At 47.0% G+C, this 18,438-nt stretch overlaps 1 protein-coding gene across 3 annotated transcripts in view; it reads left to right on the top strand.

Moving 5' to 3' along the window:
- The window catches only part of ABCC11 (ATP binding cassette subfamily C member 11), a 67,640-nt gene extending 52,801 nt beyond the window's left edge, over nt 1-14,839 (top strand). For 2 of the 3 annotated variants that reach the window (XM_032326513.1, XM_032326510.1), the window contains 8 exons: nt 302-488; nt 4,749-4,838; nt 6,189-6,378; nt 7,806-7,965; nt 10,496-10,574; nt 11,267-11,380; nt 14,126-14,290; nt 14,417-14,839. In XM_032326513.1, coding sequence (XP_032182404.1) covers nt 302-488; nt 4,749-4,838; nt 6,189-6,378; nt 7,806-7,965; nt 10,496-10,574; nt 11,267-11,380; nt 14,126-14,290; nt 14,417-14,509 — 1,078 coding nt within the window. In that variant the 3' untranslated portion in view covers nt 14,510-14,839. The remainder of the gene's footprint in view (nt 1-301; nt 489-4,748; nt 4,839-6,188; nt 6,379-7,805; nt 7,966-10,495; nt 10,575-11,266; nt 11,381-14,125; nt 14,291-14,416) is intronic. The other variant, XM_032326511.1, reaches the window with a different exon arrangement.
- Nucleotides 14,840-18,438: the final 3,599 nt, after the last annotated feature.

Here is an 18,438-nt window from a genome sequence, read left to right as displayed (position 1 = left end):
CCACTCATAGATCCTGGCATTTATTCACTCTCATTGGCCCAGTTAGGGGAACCTACCCCAAATGACGATGAACCAATCATCAATGCTGGAAGAGCCTGTGCTGAGAGCCTAAGCTGGTCAGAGCTTACTCCCTGGTCTGCAGTCAGGTCTACTGCATGGCTGAAAAAGGGGCAGGAGGAAGCCCCTGAAGAAAAGTCAGGTTCTTTTGGTGGGAGTGAGGAGCTGGATACTGAAGGAAGCAACAGTGTCCATTCTCACAAAACTCTGGGTTAGACAAGCACGTGTGGCTTTCCTTTCTTAGGTTTAAGAGGCTGATTGATATGCAGAATAACTACCTGCTGATGTTCCTGTCTTCCTCGAGATGGCTATCCCTGAGACTGGAGATCATGACCAACCTGCTGGGCTTCGCTGTGGCCTTGTTCGTGGTTTTTGGCATCTCCTCTGCCTCCTATTCCTATAAATCCATGGCTATCAGCCTCATCCTGCAGGTGAGGAAGGGGGTCTCAGATAGTGGGAGCTTGGCTTGTGGCCCATGGGCAGACCCAGACGGTTCATTTCATGGGACTTTGGTGACCCTTTGGGGTTTGACCATTTGTGAACTTATGAGTTATGCACTTGGTCTTCAAATCTGCTGCTTTCTTCTCTTTCCTTGTTACCTCTGAACTTTCAGTACCTCTATGTTGAAAGCTATTTAATGGAATCTTAGAATATTGGGATTGTTTAGAGCCCACAGAAAGCTGAGCCCAATCCTCTTATTGTGCAGATGAAGAAATTGAAGTCCAGAGAGGGAAGGAGTTGTCTCAATGGACAGAATATTAGAAACAGCGCCAGAGCAAGAACACTGACCTCTTGGTTTGCTGGCTGGTGTATTTTCATTTTACTATTCATATCTGGATTCAGCTGTCAGACTTCTCCAAGTTGTCGAAGGAGGCATCCCATTCTTCCCGTGGAATAGTTCTTCTCAGGCTTTAAAGTGCATGAGACATGAAGCAGAATGCTTGGCCCCAGCCTCGCAGGCTTACTTGGTCTGAGCCCCTGTGCAGCCAACAGGAGGACCATGTTCCAGAGCACAGTCTCGGGAACTCAGAGTCCAGTCCTGGTTGGGTGAGATCTTGGAATCTAATTTTAAAAACACGTTCTCTAGGGGATTCTGATATAGTCATCTGCACACTTCCTCGTAAGAGTTCCACCATGCCCAGCTCACCAGGGTGTGAGAGGGTCCAGCTGGCTGAGATTCACGTCTGCAGGATCAGGCCTGTGCAAGGGCTAGTCACGGAGGGCTGTGAGGCCAGAGGCTGGCTCTGTAGCTGTCTTGGGGAACCCTGGGTGCACAGTTCCAGGGATCCCTCCCCCAAGGTGCACTCGTTAGCTGCCTTTTCTGCAGCTCTGTGGCTTTGTCTCTAACCGGCTTTGGCTCTCAAGTGCCCCAATGTTGAGGCATGTTTTTGGGTCTGCAAAGGGGTTCCATCTTGTCCCTTCTTGACAGGAGGAGTGGAGTTAACAGGATTGTTCTGAACTTGTTGAGCCCCTGCCGCAGGCACCTATTTGCATAAACGAACAATCCTGTACACCCACAGCCGTGGCTGCGTGTGCAGAGCCTTCTGAGGGCACACAGGCCACATGGAGGGCTGTGCAGTGCTCACAGTCACAGAGAGCTGACCGGGGCCGTAACGTGGGATTCCCCAGACATTTGTGCTGAGCCAGCACCCTGCTAGGTGCTTGTTGTGCGTTCTTGGGTTGAATTCTCACCACATTCCATGAGCTACAGAGAAGTGGTTAAGATTGTGTGCTTTAGAATGTGGGTTTGAGCCAGGTTCTGCCCATTATGAGCTGTGGGACTTTGGGGAAGCCTCTTACCCTCCTCGTGCCTGGGATTCCTCATTTTGTGAAAAAGATAATAAAAGTTCTAAGATTCTATATTTGTGAGGAATATGTGTAAGCAGGAGGGTTATTGCATGTTAAACACCTAGAGTAGTGCTTGGCCCAGAGTAAACGCCGAGTAGATGTGAGCTGTTGCTGTTCCTGGCTTACAGACAGGAGACCAGAGCTTCGGAGCTCCGTTGCTTACACAGTTCCCTCAGCTGGTGGGACAGGTTTGTCCCTAGTGGGTCACACTCATCTTCACTCTCTTTGTCTCTCTGACACACATACATGCGTGTGCACGTGTACACACACACACACACACACACACACACACACACACACATGCATGTACCCAGGCAGAGTTGCCTCCAAGCCTTCCAAAACTCTGGGGACCAGCACCAAAGTGGTGTCATAGGGGAGTTGGAGTCACTAAGGCCAGAAATCCCTCCTGGTTGCTGAGTGACATGGGTCAGAGGGGCAAAGATCAGGGCACAGTTGTTGTGTGCTGGCACGGGCAACGGGCTCATCTCTCCTAGGATACACTGTGCGCATGAGACACCTCTCAAAGATGTCTCCAGCTTGTTTCATCACAGGAAACTCAGTAGGACCTCTGCTGGAGGCCTCACTGCTTCAAAAGGGCTCTGGGTTTACTTTTTCCTCTGTGTCTGCTGCCCTGCTGGAGTGTCTCATCTCTATCCTGGGTAGCAACCTTGATGCCTCTTCCCCTGCCCCGAGTCCCCTTTTATCCACCTCCTTCGTTCTCACCAGAGAGATCTTCAATGACAATTTCCTCTTGTCTCTCCTTTATTGAGAGCTCTCAGAGATTCCCTGTCTCCTTATGCCAAACCTAAACTATGGGCCCTGCTTTCATGCCCCTCAAATCTGGCTCTATGACCCCAACATGCTTCTCTCCTCTGGTCACACTGGTGAAGTTGTTGACCTCAGCATGCATTCTCAATGCAATTTCGCTCAAGCTTTTGGGGGTAGGAATCACACCCCATGTTGCTTTGCAACCATAAGAGGTGTAAATAATCGAGGCACTTCTGGCGGCAAGCCAGCAAACCGTAGAACCCATTCAAAATGGCCTTGGCAGTCTGGGGACTTGTCAGGTGATGTATCCAGTAAGCTAGGGTAGGCTTTTCTCTGTTCACTAATTCAGTGACCTAGTGTGAATCCATGACCATTTTATCTTCTGGCCCTGACACCTTCAGCCTCGCCGCATTCTCCGGATTACCTGCTCCAGGTCTCAAAATGGCTGCTGCCTCCTGAAGAAACACACCCTCACCCAATAACTACCAATGGTCAGGGAGGAGAGAACTTTCCCCCTGTGCCGCATTTTAAGAACAAGGAGCAGTTTCTTAGAAGACTCCCATCTGACGCCTCCTCATGGTTCCTTGGCCCGAATTATATGATGGCTCACACCTAAATTCATCTTTGACAGGGGGGAGTGGAGTTAACAGGATTGTTCTGAACTAGACACGTCTCCCTGTGGCACCAGGCTGCCAGTTACCTGAGCATAATAGAGGATGTGCTAGCAAGGAAGAAAGAAGGCACTGCCTGCTGACTAGGCAACCCATTCCCCAACCCCCTTAGTGTCACTTTATGATGGTTTCCACCCTCTCTGAGTTCTAAAGGGCCTTCCCTCCCCTGCCTATACTCTTTGCTCCTGTCTAGCCAAATGGTTTGCAAGATCTTGAATGTATCATGCTACCTACTACTTCAGAACTTTGTCCCCTCTATTGGGAATGCCCTTTTCCACCCATTTTTAACCTTCTAACTCCCACCTCTCCTTAAAAACGAAACTCCTGTGCCAACTGCTGTACTAGTCCTTCCCTATGGTCTCATCTGGGTGACTGTCATGTGGGCCCCAATGGCAGTCCACGCTGCCTCCCGTGGTGGAGCTCATGTCTCTGTGCATTCTCTGTTGACCCATCTGTCTCCCCACCTGAATGGGAGCTCCTGGAGGACAGGGCCTGGACCTGTTGTACTTTGGGGCACACACAGATCCTGGCCTGGCCTTGACAGAGCTGTCAAGGAGCACGTTGAATGAATGTATAATGAACTTCTGCCCGGCACCCTGTGTGTGGCCTGTTTGCCCACATCTTGGTCCAGGGGGGTGGAAAATGTAAAGATTGTGGTCCCCGTCCCAACTCTGCCTCTAGGTTCCAGGTGATCCTGTGAATGTCAGTTCTTCTTTTGGACCTCAGTGTCCTCATCTGTGGTGTCTCCAATTTCTGAGAGTCCCTGAGAATCCTCCAAGCCTGGGTTTTCCTGAAGGCAAGGCCTGAAACAGGACTTGGGTGTAGGCAGATTATTTGAGAGATGCTCTCTTAAGAAACAGGATGGAGGCAGCAAGAGACTGAGGTAGGGAAGGAGGAACTGAATCATGGGCTTGTGTCATTGAGATTGCTGTTTGGGGTACCAGCACTCAACTCTACTGGATAATAAAGGAAGGGTATAGGATGCTCCCTGGATTGTTCCCCAAAGCTGAGGGACAGGGGCCTTTATCTGGCTCCTTTCCCCATTAGTTGAGGGTTGCCTGCAGGCCTTTAACTCCTCTATGTTTCAGGGCTGAAACTGTGCTTGGGGTGAGCAGGGTTCTATGGTATAGGAGAAGGTTTTGAGCAGAAAGCAGAAAAACACACAGAGGGTACTTGAGGTGAGATAGTGCTGTGGGGTCTTGCCCAGAACTGCCCACCATTGCTGAGTTGACTTCAGAAGTGGGCTCAGGGAGTACCAAAGGCATCTGCCCCATTCTTGTAGGGAAATTGTCTTGGTTTGAGACGTCACTCAGGGGAGAATGGCAACCAGTGGTTTTTAGGAACATTAAAATCCTCCACACATCCCCGTCAGCTTCTTGACCTGACGTATCTCCTTCATTCCAGCTAGCGTCCAACTTCCAGGCCTCCACCCGGATTGGGTCGGAGACAGAGGCATACTTCACTGCTGTGGAGAGGATTCGTCAATACATGAAGGTGGGATGCAAGTCTGGGTTTGGTGTGGGGAGCTCTGGAAGGCTTCACATCCATGCCTGGGGCTCACCTTCCATGGTCTGCAAGCTCCAGCACCCCAGGCCCCCTAAGACTTTTTCAAGAGGCAACTGAGGCTCCTGGCCCTTCTTTCCTATCTTCGCTGGACCTGGACCTATCTTCCTATCATTTCTTAGAAGCCCTTCCTTACCCATTGGCCCATTTTCACCACATTCCTTATGGTTTTCCTGGGTGTAGAGAGAATAATCTGCCCTTTTTAGAAATGAGAGTTTTGCCCAAGTATAAAAATAATAATAATTACAACAATAGTTGGTATTATTATTGCTTCTATTTGTGCCAGAATAGTTAAGAACATAGATTTTAGAGCCAGATCAACTGGGTTCAGGTCCATGCTTTGCTGCTCGAGTTACCTGTGTAACCGTGGGACAGATCCCTTTATCTACTTCATTGGGTTATTACAAAGATCGAAGAATATAATATGCAAAGCACTTAGCACAGAGCCTGACCCACAGTAAAGGCTCAATGTTTTTATATATAGATTATCTTATGGAATCACATAACAATTTTATAAGGTTGATTGAATTATTATTATCCCCATTTTCCAGAAGAGGAAACCAAGGTTTGGCTAGGCTGAGCATCTTGCTTTAGATTACACAGGGTCTGGCAGAGCCCTTTGAAACCATGTTTCTGCCTCTGTTAACAGCAGCAGAATCTGTGAATCCTAGAGCTTTGCTTTAACACCGAGGGACATTGTGGTGCAGCCATACCTGCGGTGAAGAGCTGTGGCTTGTGGTCAGGCGCCCATGACTCTTTGCCATCATTCGGGCCTCAGGATGTACCCAGCTGTGCTTGGTTTGGCCATGGGCTCGGAGTCAGGCAGCCCCAGTCTTGGCGCTCATCCACTATATGATCTTGAGCAAGTGTTTTAACCTGTTCGAGTCTTGTGTGTGAAATGCATCTGAAGTGCCTACCCTGTTGATGAGGACAGAGGGAGAGGAAATCTGTACAAGGCATCTGAGCCATAAAACATGCCCCACAGGGGTCAGCTAGCTCCGCTGCCTTTATTATCACTGTTCTGGGTTCTATTTCTTTAGAGTCCGTATAATAAAATAGAAAAAGTTCTCTGCATTAATACCAAGGGGGCTAGCTCTATGGTTTTTCTTTGGGGATAAAATTATATACATGTCAGGTGAATGGAGGTGGGATGTTCCCCCTGGGGAACTCTGAATGTCCCACTGTGGGTCACACACCCAATAGGTGGAGGCCAGTGGGTCAGCAGGAGATGACAGAGATTAATGATAACTATTGATTTCTTTTTCTCTCTTCAAAAATGAGATGTGTGTCCCTGAGTCTCCTTTACACATCGAAGGCACAAGCTGTCCCCCTGGGTGGCCACAGCATGGAGAAATCACATTCCAGGATTACCGCATGAAATACAGGGACAACACACCCATTATCCTTAATGGCATCAACCTGACAATTCATGGCCACGAAGTGGTGGGCATCGTGGGAAGGACAGGCTCTGGTGAGTCCATGCCCTGGGCATCCCCTGTCCTCAACTCTGCCCTGTGGGTGTTGGGCTGTGTTTACTCAGTGACCCCACAGTTGTTCATTGGGCCCTCAGTTGGTGCCAGACATTGAACAAAACTCCAAGTTCCTGCTGTCATGGGATCCCACTGGAGGAGACAGGTGTTAAGGGATCAAATCAGGAAACACATAAGGTCACTACAGCTTGTGGTGAACGTCACGGAGGAAACAGAAGGGTACATTAACCAAGGAATGGGGTGGATAGGTCTTTGAGCTGTGGTGACCTGGGCTCTGAGGCCAGCATTTGAGCTGAGACTTGAAGGATGAACAGGGTGCAGGGGAGGCGTGCTTCAGGCACGGGGCCGTGCAGGGCCAGGAGTGAAATCTGGGTCCTGCTTCTCCTTCCTCCTCACCCTTCCTAGACCTCTTATCAGCCTCTTCCTTTGCCCTCTCCTTTTTGACCTCTTTTCCTCCCTCCCTCTCCTATTATTTTTCAGAGGTCTGGTCCAAGTATCACTCCCTTCCGTGTTTGCATTGTTCAAAGACACAGCTCAGGCTTGATTCTTGCCCCACCTTTGTGCCTAGGAGATGCTTCCTCTAGGTAGCCCTCCAGGAAGACTAGAGCCTTCCTTGGTCTCCACCTTCTCAGCCCCCCTGTAGGCCTTGCAGTCCTGGTGGTTGGTCAAATGTTTCCAGCTGTATTCTTTAGGATATTCTTCTCTTTCTACTTCTTGCCTGCAGTTGGCCTGAGAGTGCTAGAAACTGACACAGAGAAGCTCTTAGTAGATACCGGTACAATTTAGGTATTTATTGAGTACCTACCATCTGCCAGGTAAAGGGAACATAAAGGTAAACAAGACACACAGCTACCATCAGTGTTGACCTTATCTTTTTAGAGCAGAGGTTGGAAACTGAAATGCCTTTGGGGCCTGGCAAGCAAAATGTGTGGGTGAAATGGGTCTGGGATGCGAGGCAAGGAGGGTGGGGCGGTCAGTGTGTTGAACTGGGGAGCACTCAACTCCAGCTGCGTGTTGTGTGGGAGGGTGAGGGACCCGTGTTGGCAGTTCTAGGTTTTAAGGAAAGCATACAATTTGGATTTTTATAAATGGGGGATTTGGATTTTTAAAATACTGGTGAAGAACTTAAAAAAAAAAAAATAGCCGTAACACTGTGCATGGGAAACAGAATATATAAATGTCTGGATTTAATCAGGGACGCCCTTTGTGCCCTTTGGTCTAGGCTGCGAGAAAGCTGTTCGTGGTTTGGGGCACCACGTGGAACAGAGACTCCAGACCTCTTCTGTGCTCTCAGGGCTCAAGGGAGGGACTACAGAGGGGAACAGAGCAGGTACAGGAGCAGGTATGGCTTGCGCTGCCTCTAGTACAGATCCAGGAACTGAGGTCCTGCTTGTTGCTTGCCCAACAGGGAAGTCCTCCTTGGGGGTGGCTCTCTTCCGCCTGGTGGAGCCGGCAGCAGGCCGGATTCTCATCGACGGTGTGGACATCTGCAGTATCAGCCTGGAGGAACTGCGGTCCAAGTTCTCAGTTGTCCCTCAAGATCCTGTCCTGCTCTCAGGAACCATCAGGTGAGTGCTGGCTCGTAGGCCAGCATGGTGCAGAGGCCAGGCTCCTGGGAGAGGTGGCAGGACCAGGGTGCCAGGGCTGGGCTCTCTCTGATGAGCTGGTGGCTACTGTCTCAGTTTTAGAACCCCCGATCTCTCCTTGTCACACTGGGCCACTCACTGGGACTTGGAGTGTCCCTGAAGAGTGCACGAAGCTCTGATAGACACAGGAGCACTTTGTAAATCGTAACATGCTGAAGTTTCCTTTTTATTTTTTAAAAAAACCTAATGGGGTTTGTCAGATTTTAGTTCAGCATTAAGCATTTGCACGGTGGCTACTGTATTCTTTTATATCTAGATGTGGTTTATTCTCTTCTCTACACCCAACTGAGCTGATGGGAGGCATTTTAGGCTGGGAGGGAGCATTTCTTCACAAGACTCACATTCCAGGCAGGTGAGAAGTGAGAAATAATCCAGGCAGATCACAGTCAGCAAACTGGACTAAACTTTATCCAGATTCGTGCTCCTGCATAGCAGTGAACATTAGCTATGTGTGAACATCAAGGCATGGAGATTGAGGAAGGCTAATGCATTAAAAGTGAGGTTAGATTCCTTGTCTCTGAGACTCTTTTGGTGCAATTCTGTTTTATTTATACTCCTTCTTTTCCTTATTGGGTCTGTGTGGCTCCAAAGCCCGTATTCATTGCGCCGCTACCAGCCTGCGTTCCCAAATAAGTTAATTCTCTGAAAGAGACAAGAGAAATCCCCCATTAATCAAACTTACCAAGACTCTTGTGAAGAAATGGTTACAGTTAACGACCAAAACAAGGGACTTGATTAATCATAATTTTTCTATTAACCAAATGTAGTGAGAAAAGTTGAATGTGTTAAAGGTTCCAGAGGTATATCACCTTTTGTAGGAAAAGAATTCAGAGCTTAAGAATGTAATTCCTGGGGGCACCTGGGTGGCTCAGTGGGTTAAAGCCTCTGCCTTTGGCTCAGGTCATGATCCCAGGGTCCTGGGATCCAGTCCCACATCAGGCTGTCTGCTCTGCGGGGAGCCTGCTTCCTCTTCTCTCTTTCTCTGCCTGCTTCTCTGCCTGCTTGTGATCTCTATCTGTCAAATAAATAAATAAAATCTTAAAAAAAAAAAAGAATTTAATTCCTGGTAGGAGAGGAGAGACACCATTCTTGTGTAGACGGGTGACATCATTTTGCCAGAGGGCAAGGAAAGTCTCGCTCTCCATTTCCTGGTCTCTGTTTTAGGGCCTCTATTATTTGTGGTAACAAGAGTCTTACTTTCTTTTTTTTTTATTTTAAAGATTTTATTTATTTATTTGACAGAGAGAGATCACAGGTAGGCAGAGAGAGAAGGAAGCAGGCTCCCCGCAGAGCTGAGAGCCCGATGCTGGGCTCGATCCCAGGACCTGGGTGGCTCAGTGGGTTAAGAGTCTTACTTTCAATAAGCCATCCATGATAGAAATAGCAGTATATATGAGGCCCTTGTTTGTAGAAACTCATGAGTCCTATATGTCTCTGTAGGGCCCTAAAACAATTTACCTGTTTACCTAGTCAGGGAAGGTGTATAATGTATTTTAGAGAGTTTTTCACATAATTAAGTTTAAATGTTTCTAGGTTTAAAGAGTTAATTGTCAGTTATTTGGAGAGAATTCTATAATCCAGAACCTATAAATCCCAAATAAATGGAAGGCCCATACCAGCTACATACCAACATGTAAGAAGGCACATCGATGGATTCCATGGTGTTGAACTTGAGTGGTTTATAAAAAGATTAAATTGTTGGGGCGCCTGGGTGGCTCAGTGGGTTAAGCCACTGCCTTCGGCTCAGGTCATGATCTCAGGGTCCTGGGATTGAGTCCCGCATCGGGCTCTCTGCTCAGCAGGGAGCCTGCTTCCCTCTCTCTCTCTGCCTGCCTCTCCGTCTACTTGTGATTTCTCTCTGTCAAATAAATAAAATCTTAAAAAAAAAAACCTTTATAAAAAAAAAGATTAAATTGTATTTAGGACACTCTGTTTAAGGAAGCAACAATAATTTACACACACACACACACACACACACACACACACACTCCCAAGAGGCTTCATTTAAAAATGCCCTCTTTGATTCATGATACTGGGAAGGCCGAGACTTATTCAGGGCCTTACTGTCCCCCAAGTCTGCTTTGGTCATTCCTAGCCTTCAGTGAATGTCCTGGGGACTCTACGTGTCCTACTCCCAAAGCAAGATGGTTGCAGCCACCTACTTATGCCTGAGTCATTTGCTCTCCCACTGGAGTTGGTGGTAGGGACCACCTGGATCACATGGGCTTGAGGGCTGGGGAAAGGTGGTCTCCAAATAAAACTCGGGGGCCACAGCCTACAGAAGGAATGGGTACTGGGAAGGCACAAGAAATGACTGTTCATGGTAATTCCATGGATTTCTCTACACCCAATAAAACGGTTAAAACCATTCTTGGTCATCTACCATGCATGGAATGGACAGTTCACTGGTTACCTGTGGTTATAGAACACTTCTTTTCCTCTTCTATGGCAGATTCAACCTAGATCCTTTTGATCACTACACGGATGAGCAGATCTGGGATGCCTTGGAGAGGACTTTCCTGAGCACAACAGTAAGTAGCTCTAAGACCTGATTTTTGGTCTTAACCTGCCCCTTCAACAGTGGTGTCTGCTGGTCCTTGGGGCTCATCTCACATGATTATTCAGATGCTGCCACTATGGGGCATGGATTAAGTGATCTCATGGAGGTGAGGTGGTTTTGGAGTCCTAAGTCAAATCTGAAGGCATTCAGACACCAACAGTGAGCCAGGCACATTCTAGGCTCAGGGGATGCAGCAAAAGCAAGGTAGGTAAGATGTTTGCCCTCCTGGTATTTGCCTTCAATGGGAGACACAGACAACAAACACACAAGATGCTTTCAGATAGTGGTAAGTTCTGTTAAGGTGGTAACGAGACCAGCAGACACTTCAGTTGTGGAGCAGCTCCTTTACATGAAGTGGTCAAGCAAAGCTTCTTTATAGATGGGACACTGGACCTGAGACCCAATATTGATGAAGCAGTAGGGCACAGATCTTTGAAAGAACATTTCAGGCACAGGAACTAGCATATGCAAAGACCCTGAGACTGAAGTGAGTGGGGCACAAGTAAGGAAAAGAAAGACCAGTGGCTACAATATAAAGAGGCAAGGACTGTTACAAAGTGTTTCAGGGGAGGTCTTGTGGGGGTTAGGTTAGGTCTCACCCCACAGTGGCCTACACACCCACACGCCTACATAGCCTACATCTCATTTTCCTGGATATTACAGATCTCAAAGTTACCCCAAGGACTGCAGGCAGAAGTGGTGGAAAGTGGCAGAAACTTCTCTGTGGGGGAGAGGCAGCTGCTCTGCATTGCAAGAGCCCTCCTTCGCAACTCCAAGGTGAGTCCGCAGAATGGCCATGGGAGGTCACGGATGACACCTGGCTTGGGAAACCACACTGGCTGTTTCTCCCTCCATCTCCATAGGGTAGTGGGTGCTGCACTGTATGTCCTTTCCACAAACACCTAAAGGTCTTCCTCATGTCACTGATGGCCATTCTGTACATACCTGGTTTGGAAGAGACATGTAGGTGGGGATTCAGCCTGGGTTCTCCCAAACCCTGATACCCTGTAGATAAGCTGAAATGATCCACCACTAGAACCAAATCATGAGGCACATTCCTTACAAAAAGTTGAAAGTTTAGAAGGTTGTTAATTTAACAGTTGTCTATTGCATATTTTTTCTAAAATTTGGATGCAGGACATTCTCTTCATTAGAGTTGGAAATCAGATCACAGCTCTTCCAGGGCAAATGTTCTTCTTTTTCTCCTTCTCCTTCTTCTTCTTCCTCTTCTCCTCCTCCTCCTTCTTCTTTTTTTAGCTTCAGGTGTAGAATTTAGTGATCCATCACTTAAAATACCCAGTCCTCAAAAAAAAAAAAATAAAATAAAATAAAATACCCAGTGCTCATTACAACAAGTGCCCTCCTTAATATCCATCATTCATTGAACCCCTCCCCTGCCCATCTCCTCTATAACAACCTTCCCTTTGTCCTCTATGGTTAAGAGTTTATTTAGTGGTTTGCCTCTCTTCCCTTCTCCCCATATTCATCTGTTTTGTTTCTTCAGTTTTGTATATGAGTGAGATCATATGGTTTTTGTCTTTCTCTGATAGATTTTGATTAGCATAATACACTCTAGTTCCATCCATGTCATTGTAAATGGCAAGATTTCATTCCTTTTTATGGATAGTATTCCACCATGTGTGTGTGTGTGTGTGTGTGTGTGTGTGTACCACATCTTATTTATCCATTCATCTGTCGATGGACATTTGGTTGCGTTCTATAATTCAGCTATTGTAGATAATGCTGCTATAAACATTGGGGTGAATGTATCCCTTTGAATCAGTATTTTTGTATCCTTTGGTAAATACCTTGTAGTGCAATTGCTGGATATATGGTAGTTCTGTTTTTGACTTTTTGAGGCACCTCCATAGTGTTTTCCAGAGCGGCTGCCCCAGTTTGCTCTCCTAGCAACAGTGTAAGAGGGTTCTCGTTTCTCTGCATCCTCGTCAACCCCTATTATTTCTTGTGTTATTGATTTTAGCCATTCCGACAGTTATGAGGTGGTATCTCCTTGTAGTTTTGGTTTGCATTTCCCTGACAATGAGAGATGTTGAGCATCTTTTCATGTGTCTCTTAGCCAGTTGTTAGTTTTTGGGGTGTTGAGTTTGTTAAGTTCTTTATTTTTCTTGGATACGAGCCCTTCATCAGATATGTCATCTGCAAATATCTCCTCCCGTTCCATAGGTTGCCTTCTACTTTTGTTGACTATTTCCTTCCCTGTGCAGAAACTATTTATCTTGATGAAATCCCAATAGTTTATTTCTGCTTCTGAGTCCCTTGACTCAGACAGCACTTCTTGAAGTTTCCAAATATGGTGTCAGTAATTTTAGATTATTTGACTACCTGGGCTAGTAGGGAGCAAACTTTCATAAGTGAGCCCAGACACACATACTCATATGTACGTACACCTCCACACTCACACATGTATACACATGTGCACACGGGTACTCACATGCACTTACAGCACACACCATGGTTAATTAATGATAAATGCAGAAACTGTTGATACAGATGGTCAGAGCTCTGGGAAAACAGCAGACAGAGCCCAGTGGGGTCAGAAGCTGGGGAAAAGGTTTCACAGGAAGGAAGACTATACCCTTCTTTCTAGCAGAGATGAAAGACAGGATCTGCAATATGCATGTAGCACTTTCTCAACCACTCAGTTCCTTCTTTTATAATTACCAGAACACTGGTGCCAAGGTTGCTTTCTCCATTGTTTCCCAAATCTGAGTCATCACTGTATGATTTTTGTACTATCGGTGCGCAAATCTCTCCTCTGGCTTACTCATGATGCCCTCTTTTTAAAAACAGTCTCATTCTAAACAGTAACATTTGTGAAATCGTATTTCTTTGTTAGTCATATTTTTCTAATGCATATTGTTAATACAATAAAATAAAAATGTTAAAGAGAAAGTGTATCTGTATTCCAGCCATACCATCTCATGTATCATCCAAGTGTGTGCGTGTGCCTCACTTTGGGGAATGTTGGGCTATGTTAATTCAGGCAAATCAGAAGGCAGTTCACAAAACAATAAGTTGCCACTGGGATATTTTCATTTTCATTTTTTTAAAAGATCTTATTTATTTAACAGAAAGAGACACAGTGAGAGAGGGAACACAAGCAGGGGGAGTAGAAGAGGGAGAGGCAGGTTTCCCACTGAGCAGGGATCCCGATGTGGGGCTCAGTCCCAGGACTCTGGGATCATGACCTGAGCCAAAGGCAGATGCTTAACCAACTGAGCCACCCAGGTGCCCCAGAATATTTTCATTTTCAAGATTTTAATTCTCTGGTTACAAACACACACACACACACACACACACACACACACACACACACACACACACGGTCTTGGTTGAGACCTAATATTCTCTAACATAATGGACAACTAGAACTCAAAGTGGGTTTGAACTCAATCCGTATCTCCCCCCTTTCAGCTAAGGGACTCGTGGATTAGTGGTAGACCCAAGACTCGTTCTCAGGGCCCAAGCAATCTGCCCTCATCCCTGTTTTGTATTCACCAGATCATCCTTATTGATGAAGCCACAGCTTCCATTGACTTGGAAACTGATACCTTGATCCAGCACACCATCCGCAAAGCCTTCCAGGGCTGCACAGTGCTGGTCATCGCACACCGTGTCACCACTGTGCTCAACTGTGACCGCATCCTGGTTATGAGCAATGGGAAGGTGAGAGCCACGTCCCTGGGGCCAATGGGAGGACATGTGCTCAGGCCAGTGTCCCAGGAGGCCTTTGGATCCTTCAAGGTTAATCTCAGTGGTGTCCGCCCCTCCCCCCCTTTCTCCATCTCTCAGGTTGTGGAGTTTGACAGGCCCGAGGTCCTAAAGCAGAAGCCCGAGTCCGTGTTTGCTGCCCTGCTGGCAACAGCCCATTCTTCCCTGAGTTAAAGAGGACTGGTGACTGTGTGTGGGCTGATGGTAGAGCCAAGTGTCGCTGTGAACTTGCGGTCTATGACCTTTTTGTGCAGAAACGGCGACTTCTCCTGAAGGCAGCCTGAAGTGTACCCAGGGGTGCTGGCAATGGGATGGAAAAGAAGATCGTGGGAGCAAAACCTGGAATAGGCCACTCTGTAGTTCCCCAGATCTGGGAACCCCTGCACCACTTAAGACCATGTGGTCAAATCATCACGTGCCTCTTTTTAACTGACATGTTGAGTAACGTCATAGTAATGTGAAAACTTATTATAGTTTTAATATTGCAAATGCTGTATTGATTTTGTAAAAAAAAAAAAAAAAAAAGAATAAGAAGAAGTCACATTCTGTGTTCTGCTTTCTTGTTAGCTAGTATTCATTCAGCTGCAGGGAGGAGAGAGTCCCTCCTACTGACTTCTGGAAAAGGGGCTTCATTGGTTAATGGAATGGAAATGTCCAGAAAAATTCTAGGTTGGGTGCCAGTATCTAAAAGATGATGTCTTATGAGCTCTGCTTCTTCTTCTCTCAGCTCTACTTTCCTTTTGTGGCTTCACTCTTTGGCACCCTCTCTCCTCATAGTGGTGGCAAGGCTGCTAGCAGCTCTAAGCTGATGTACTGCCAGCTCAGCTACCCTAGGTCTTCTTTCCCCCAAATGATCCCAGCAAAAGTCCCATGGCTAAATTTCACTGGGTTGACTTGGGTCATGTGCTCATCCCTGAACCAATCACATGCTAGGCTGTTAGAATACAGTGACTAGCTAGGCCCAAGTCTCATGCCCACACCTGGACCGGAGGATGGGGTCAGCTGTCCTGAATCACATGGGCTAAGAATGGAAGGGGTTATTTCTCCAAAATAAAATTGGGGTGGTCTTGCTACATGAAAGAGAAATGGATATAGACGTTGGGCAGGCCCCAAATAGTAGCTGTCTACTATGTTTACTTCCTGATTAGAGCATAAATGGATGGAATAAAGAGTTAGTTTGTAACATGTGCCAACTGGAAATAAGGTTACTGGTCTCCCCACTTGCCCAAGTGGTTATGGAGACATACATAGAAAAAGATAATTATTTTCACTTTACCACCAGGGAGAACTCATTGTTGGGGGCAAAATAGGTTTCAGGGCATTCTCTTTTTGTTTTCAGATTACAGTGTCTGGTCTTGCCATAAGAAAAATCAATTCAGCAAACAGATATTTCTTGTTCTGTTTCTTGCACTGGGGTAGGTGCTGGGAGTGTAATGATGTCCCTTTCCTCATGGAATTTGAGATCTAATGAGAATGAGTGAACAACAAACAAGTAAATAGATGGTTCCAGAACTGAGTGGCAAGAGGCAAGGACAGAGTAGCAGGAGGTGAGGACAGTTAGAGCAGGCTTCCAGGTAGAAGGAAGCTTGTGGTTTACTGACCTGAAACCAGCACAAATATTTGCTGGTGCAAGAGAAAATGTTCCAGGCAGATAGAACAGCAAATAAATCCCCTCGGGAAAGAACTATGACAGGCTGTTATAATCTTTGGACCAAACAAGAAAAAGCCCAAGTTCCGGAGTTAGTGAGATGTGTGTATCAACTTCTCTTCCCTTCCTGAGGTTCTTAGGTATCCCCTGCTTCTTTTCCCAAGGCCTTTCCCTAGGTGGGTGTCTTCTCTCTCTTAAAAATCCCTTTGTCCAGTTTATCCCTTTCCCGTGTCCTTGCCTTTTTCTTAGGCCCTGAAGAGTGCCTGGGGACCCTTTCGGCTCCCATCCTGTCCAAACCCTGGGGTCATAGAGCTGCTTGTCTGCAAGTTGAAACTTACTCTATTTGCCCTGCTCTGCCCTCCTCCCAGAGCTGCTGTGGGATGACTTCATGCATCACCTGCGAGAAGGAGTTTCACAATCAGTACCACTTAGCCATGGTACTTGACCCAAGGGACCTTCCCCAGGCCAGCCATAGAGGCCATATTTTCCTTGAGTTGGCCAGCAGATGGCAGGCTCCTCCCAAAAATGAAGGGAGAGACTGTTGGTTTCTGATTCATATCGGCTGAGAATCCCCAGGGGAGGTGTGGGCCCCTGAGGTAGCCCACAGAAGACGGAGCCCTTCTCTACCTTCCCTTGAAGCAGCCCCTCCTGCTGGAATGATTAGAATTACCCAAGGACCTGGTACCCCAACCTCCAACCCCCCCGCCACTTCAAACCCCTCAGATTGTTTTTCAGAGTCCATAGTCTCTCATGGTTCAGCGGGTATTATAGAGGGCATGGACTGCCCTCATGACCTGAGCCAAAGGCAGGTGCCCAACCGACTGAGCTACTCAGGTGCCCCACGTCTAATCTCCTCCTAACTAGCCTTCCTCCTGGGCAAATGCAGTGAAGGACTTCCACGCAAGCTGTGTGACCACAGTGACATCATCCACAGGTGGATGTATGGATGGGAGGAAGCAATAGTGTCACTGACCCTGGCCCTACCTTGCATCGTCCCCGGCTCTGGACCCTCCATTTTAAGAGAAATGCTGCTAAATGGAGGCTGGTCACAAGATAGCCACCAGGGAACGAGGATCACTCATCCTTTTCCTGAAGGGCTTCCTGAAGTCACTCCAAAGGTCAGCCCCAGGCCCAGAAGGCACAGATGCTCAGGTCATTGGAAAAGTCCCACTAAGGGAGTAGCTGGTTTGGGGCAGGGAGCTCCCAATGGCTGGAAGCCTTCTCTGACACCTCTCCTGGGTATGGGGTGAGGGGACATAGCAGATACCCGCAGCCTTGGAGCATTCCTCCAAGGCTGAGTGCTGGCAGGGATTCTGTATGTGTGGGAAATTGATTGGATAACTTCTATGGGGTATATGAGGCTGGGACACAATTATGAACATAAAATTGCCTCATGGCAGGGGCTCTCAGACTTGAATGAGCACCAGCATCGCCTGGAGGACTGAAACACAGCTTGCTGGCTCCCATCCCCATATTTTCTGCTTTAGTGGGTCTAGGGCCTAAGAATTTGTTTTTTTCACAAGTTTCCAGATGTTGCTGATGCTGTTGATCAGGGACCACACTCTTAAAACTCAAAGGTTAGCCAAGATTATTCTGTCCTATGTGATCTAGACAGGAGGGTTTTTTTTTTTTTTTTTTAAAGATTTATTTATTTATTTGTCAGAGAAAGAGAGAAAGTACAAGCACAGAGAGCAGCAGCAGAGGGAGAACCCCACTGAGCAGGGAGCCCAATGCAGGGCTTGACCCCAGGACCCTGGGATCATGACCTGAGTCAAAGGCAGATGCTTAACAGACTCAGCCACCCAGGCGTCCCAAAACAGGAGGGTTTTTAAACCCTCATTTTAATGCATTCCTCAAAGTTTATGTATTTTCAAGGCACTTTTATTTTCATGACCTCTTTTGGTTGGGACCCCCTGAGCATTTCAGTAGGCAATATAAACTCTCCTTTCCTCCATCAACATTGACCTGGGAGAACCCAGTACTTTCCTTTATTTCCTTTGTACTTGTAGATGACTTCAATAAAGTTTTGGGCCAAAAGAGAGGTTTCTTTCTTTCTTTCTTTCTTTCTTTCTTTTTCTTTTTTTTTTTTTTTAAAGATTATTTATTTATTTATTTGACAGACAGAGATCACAAGTAGGTAGAGAGAGAGGAGGAAGCAGGCTCTCTGCTGAGCAAGGAGCCTGATGAATGCGGAGCTCCGTCCCAGGACCCTGGGATCATGACCCGAGCCAAAGGCAGAGGCTTTAACCCACTGAGGAACCCAGGCATCCCAAAAGATGGGTTTCTATCCTAGTAACTCAACAACTTCCAATTGAATATCAGGCACCATCTCCTAACAGAGTCTCTCCATGTCTACTCCCTCAAACTTCTGGCGTCCTTCATGCCATCTTCTGAGTTCTCCCTGCCCCAGGCTCCTGGTTCCTGGACAGGTGTTATGCAGAGAAGTTCAGTTCTT

Source organism: Mustela erminea, chromosome 19 (assembly GCF_009829155.1).
Source record: "Mustela erminea isolate mMusErm1 chromosome 19, mMusErm1.Pri, whole genome shotgun sequence".
Taxonomy (NCBI): domain Eukaryota; kingdom Metazoa; phylum Chordata; class Mammalia; order Carnivora; family Mustelidae; genus Mustela; species Mustela erminea.
This window is presented reverse-complemented; position numbering and strand designations above follow the sequence as displayed.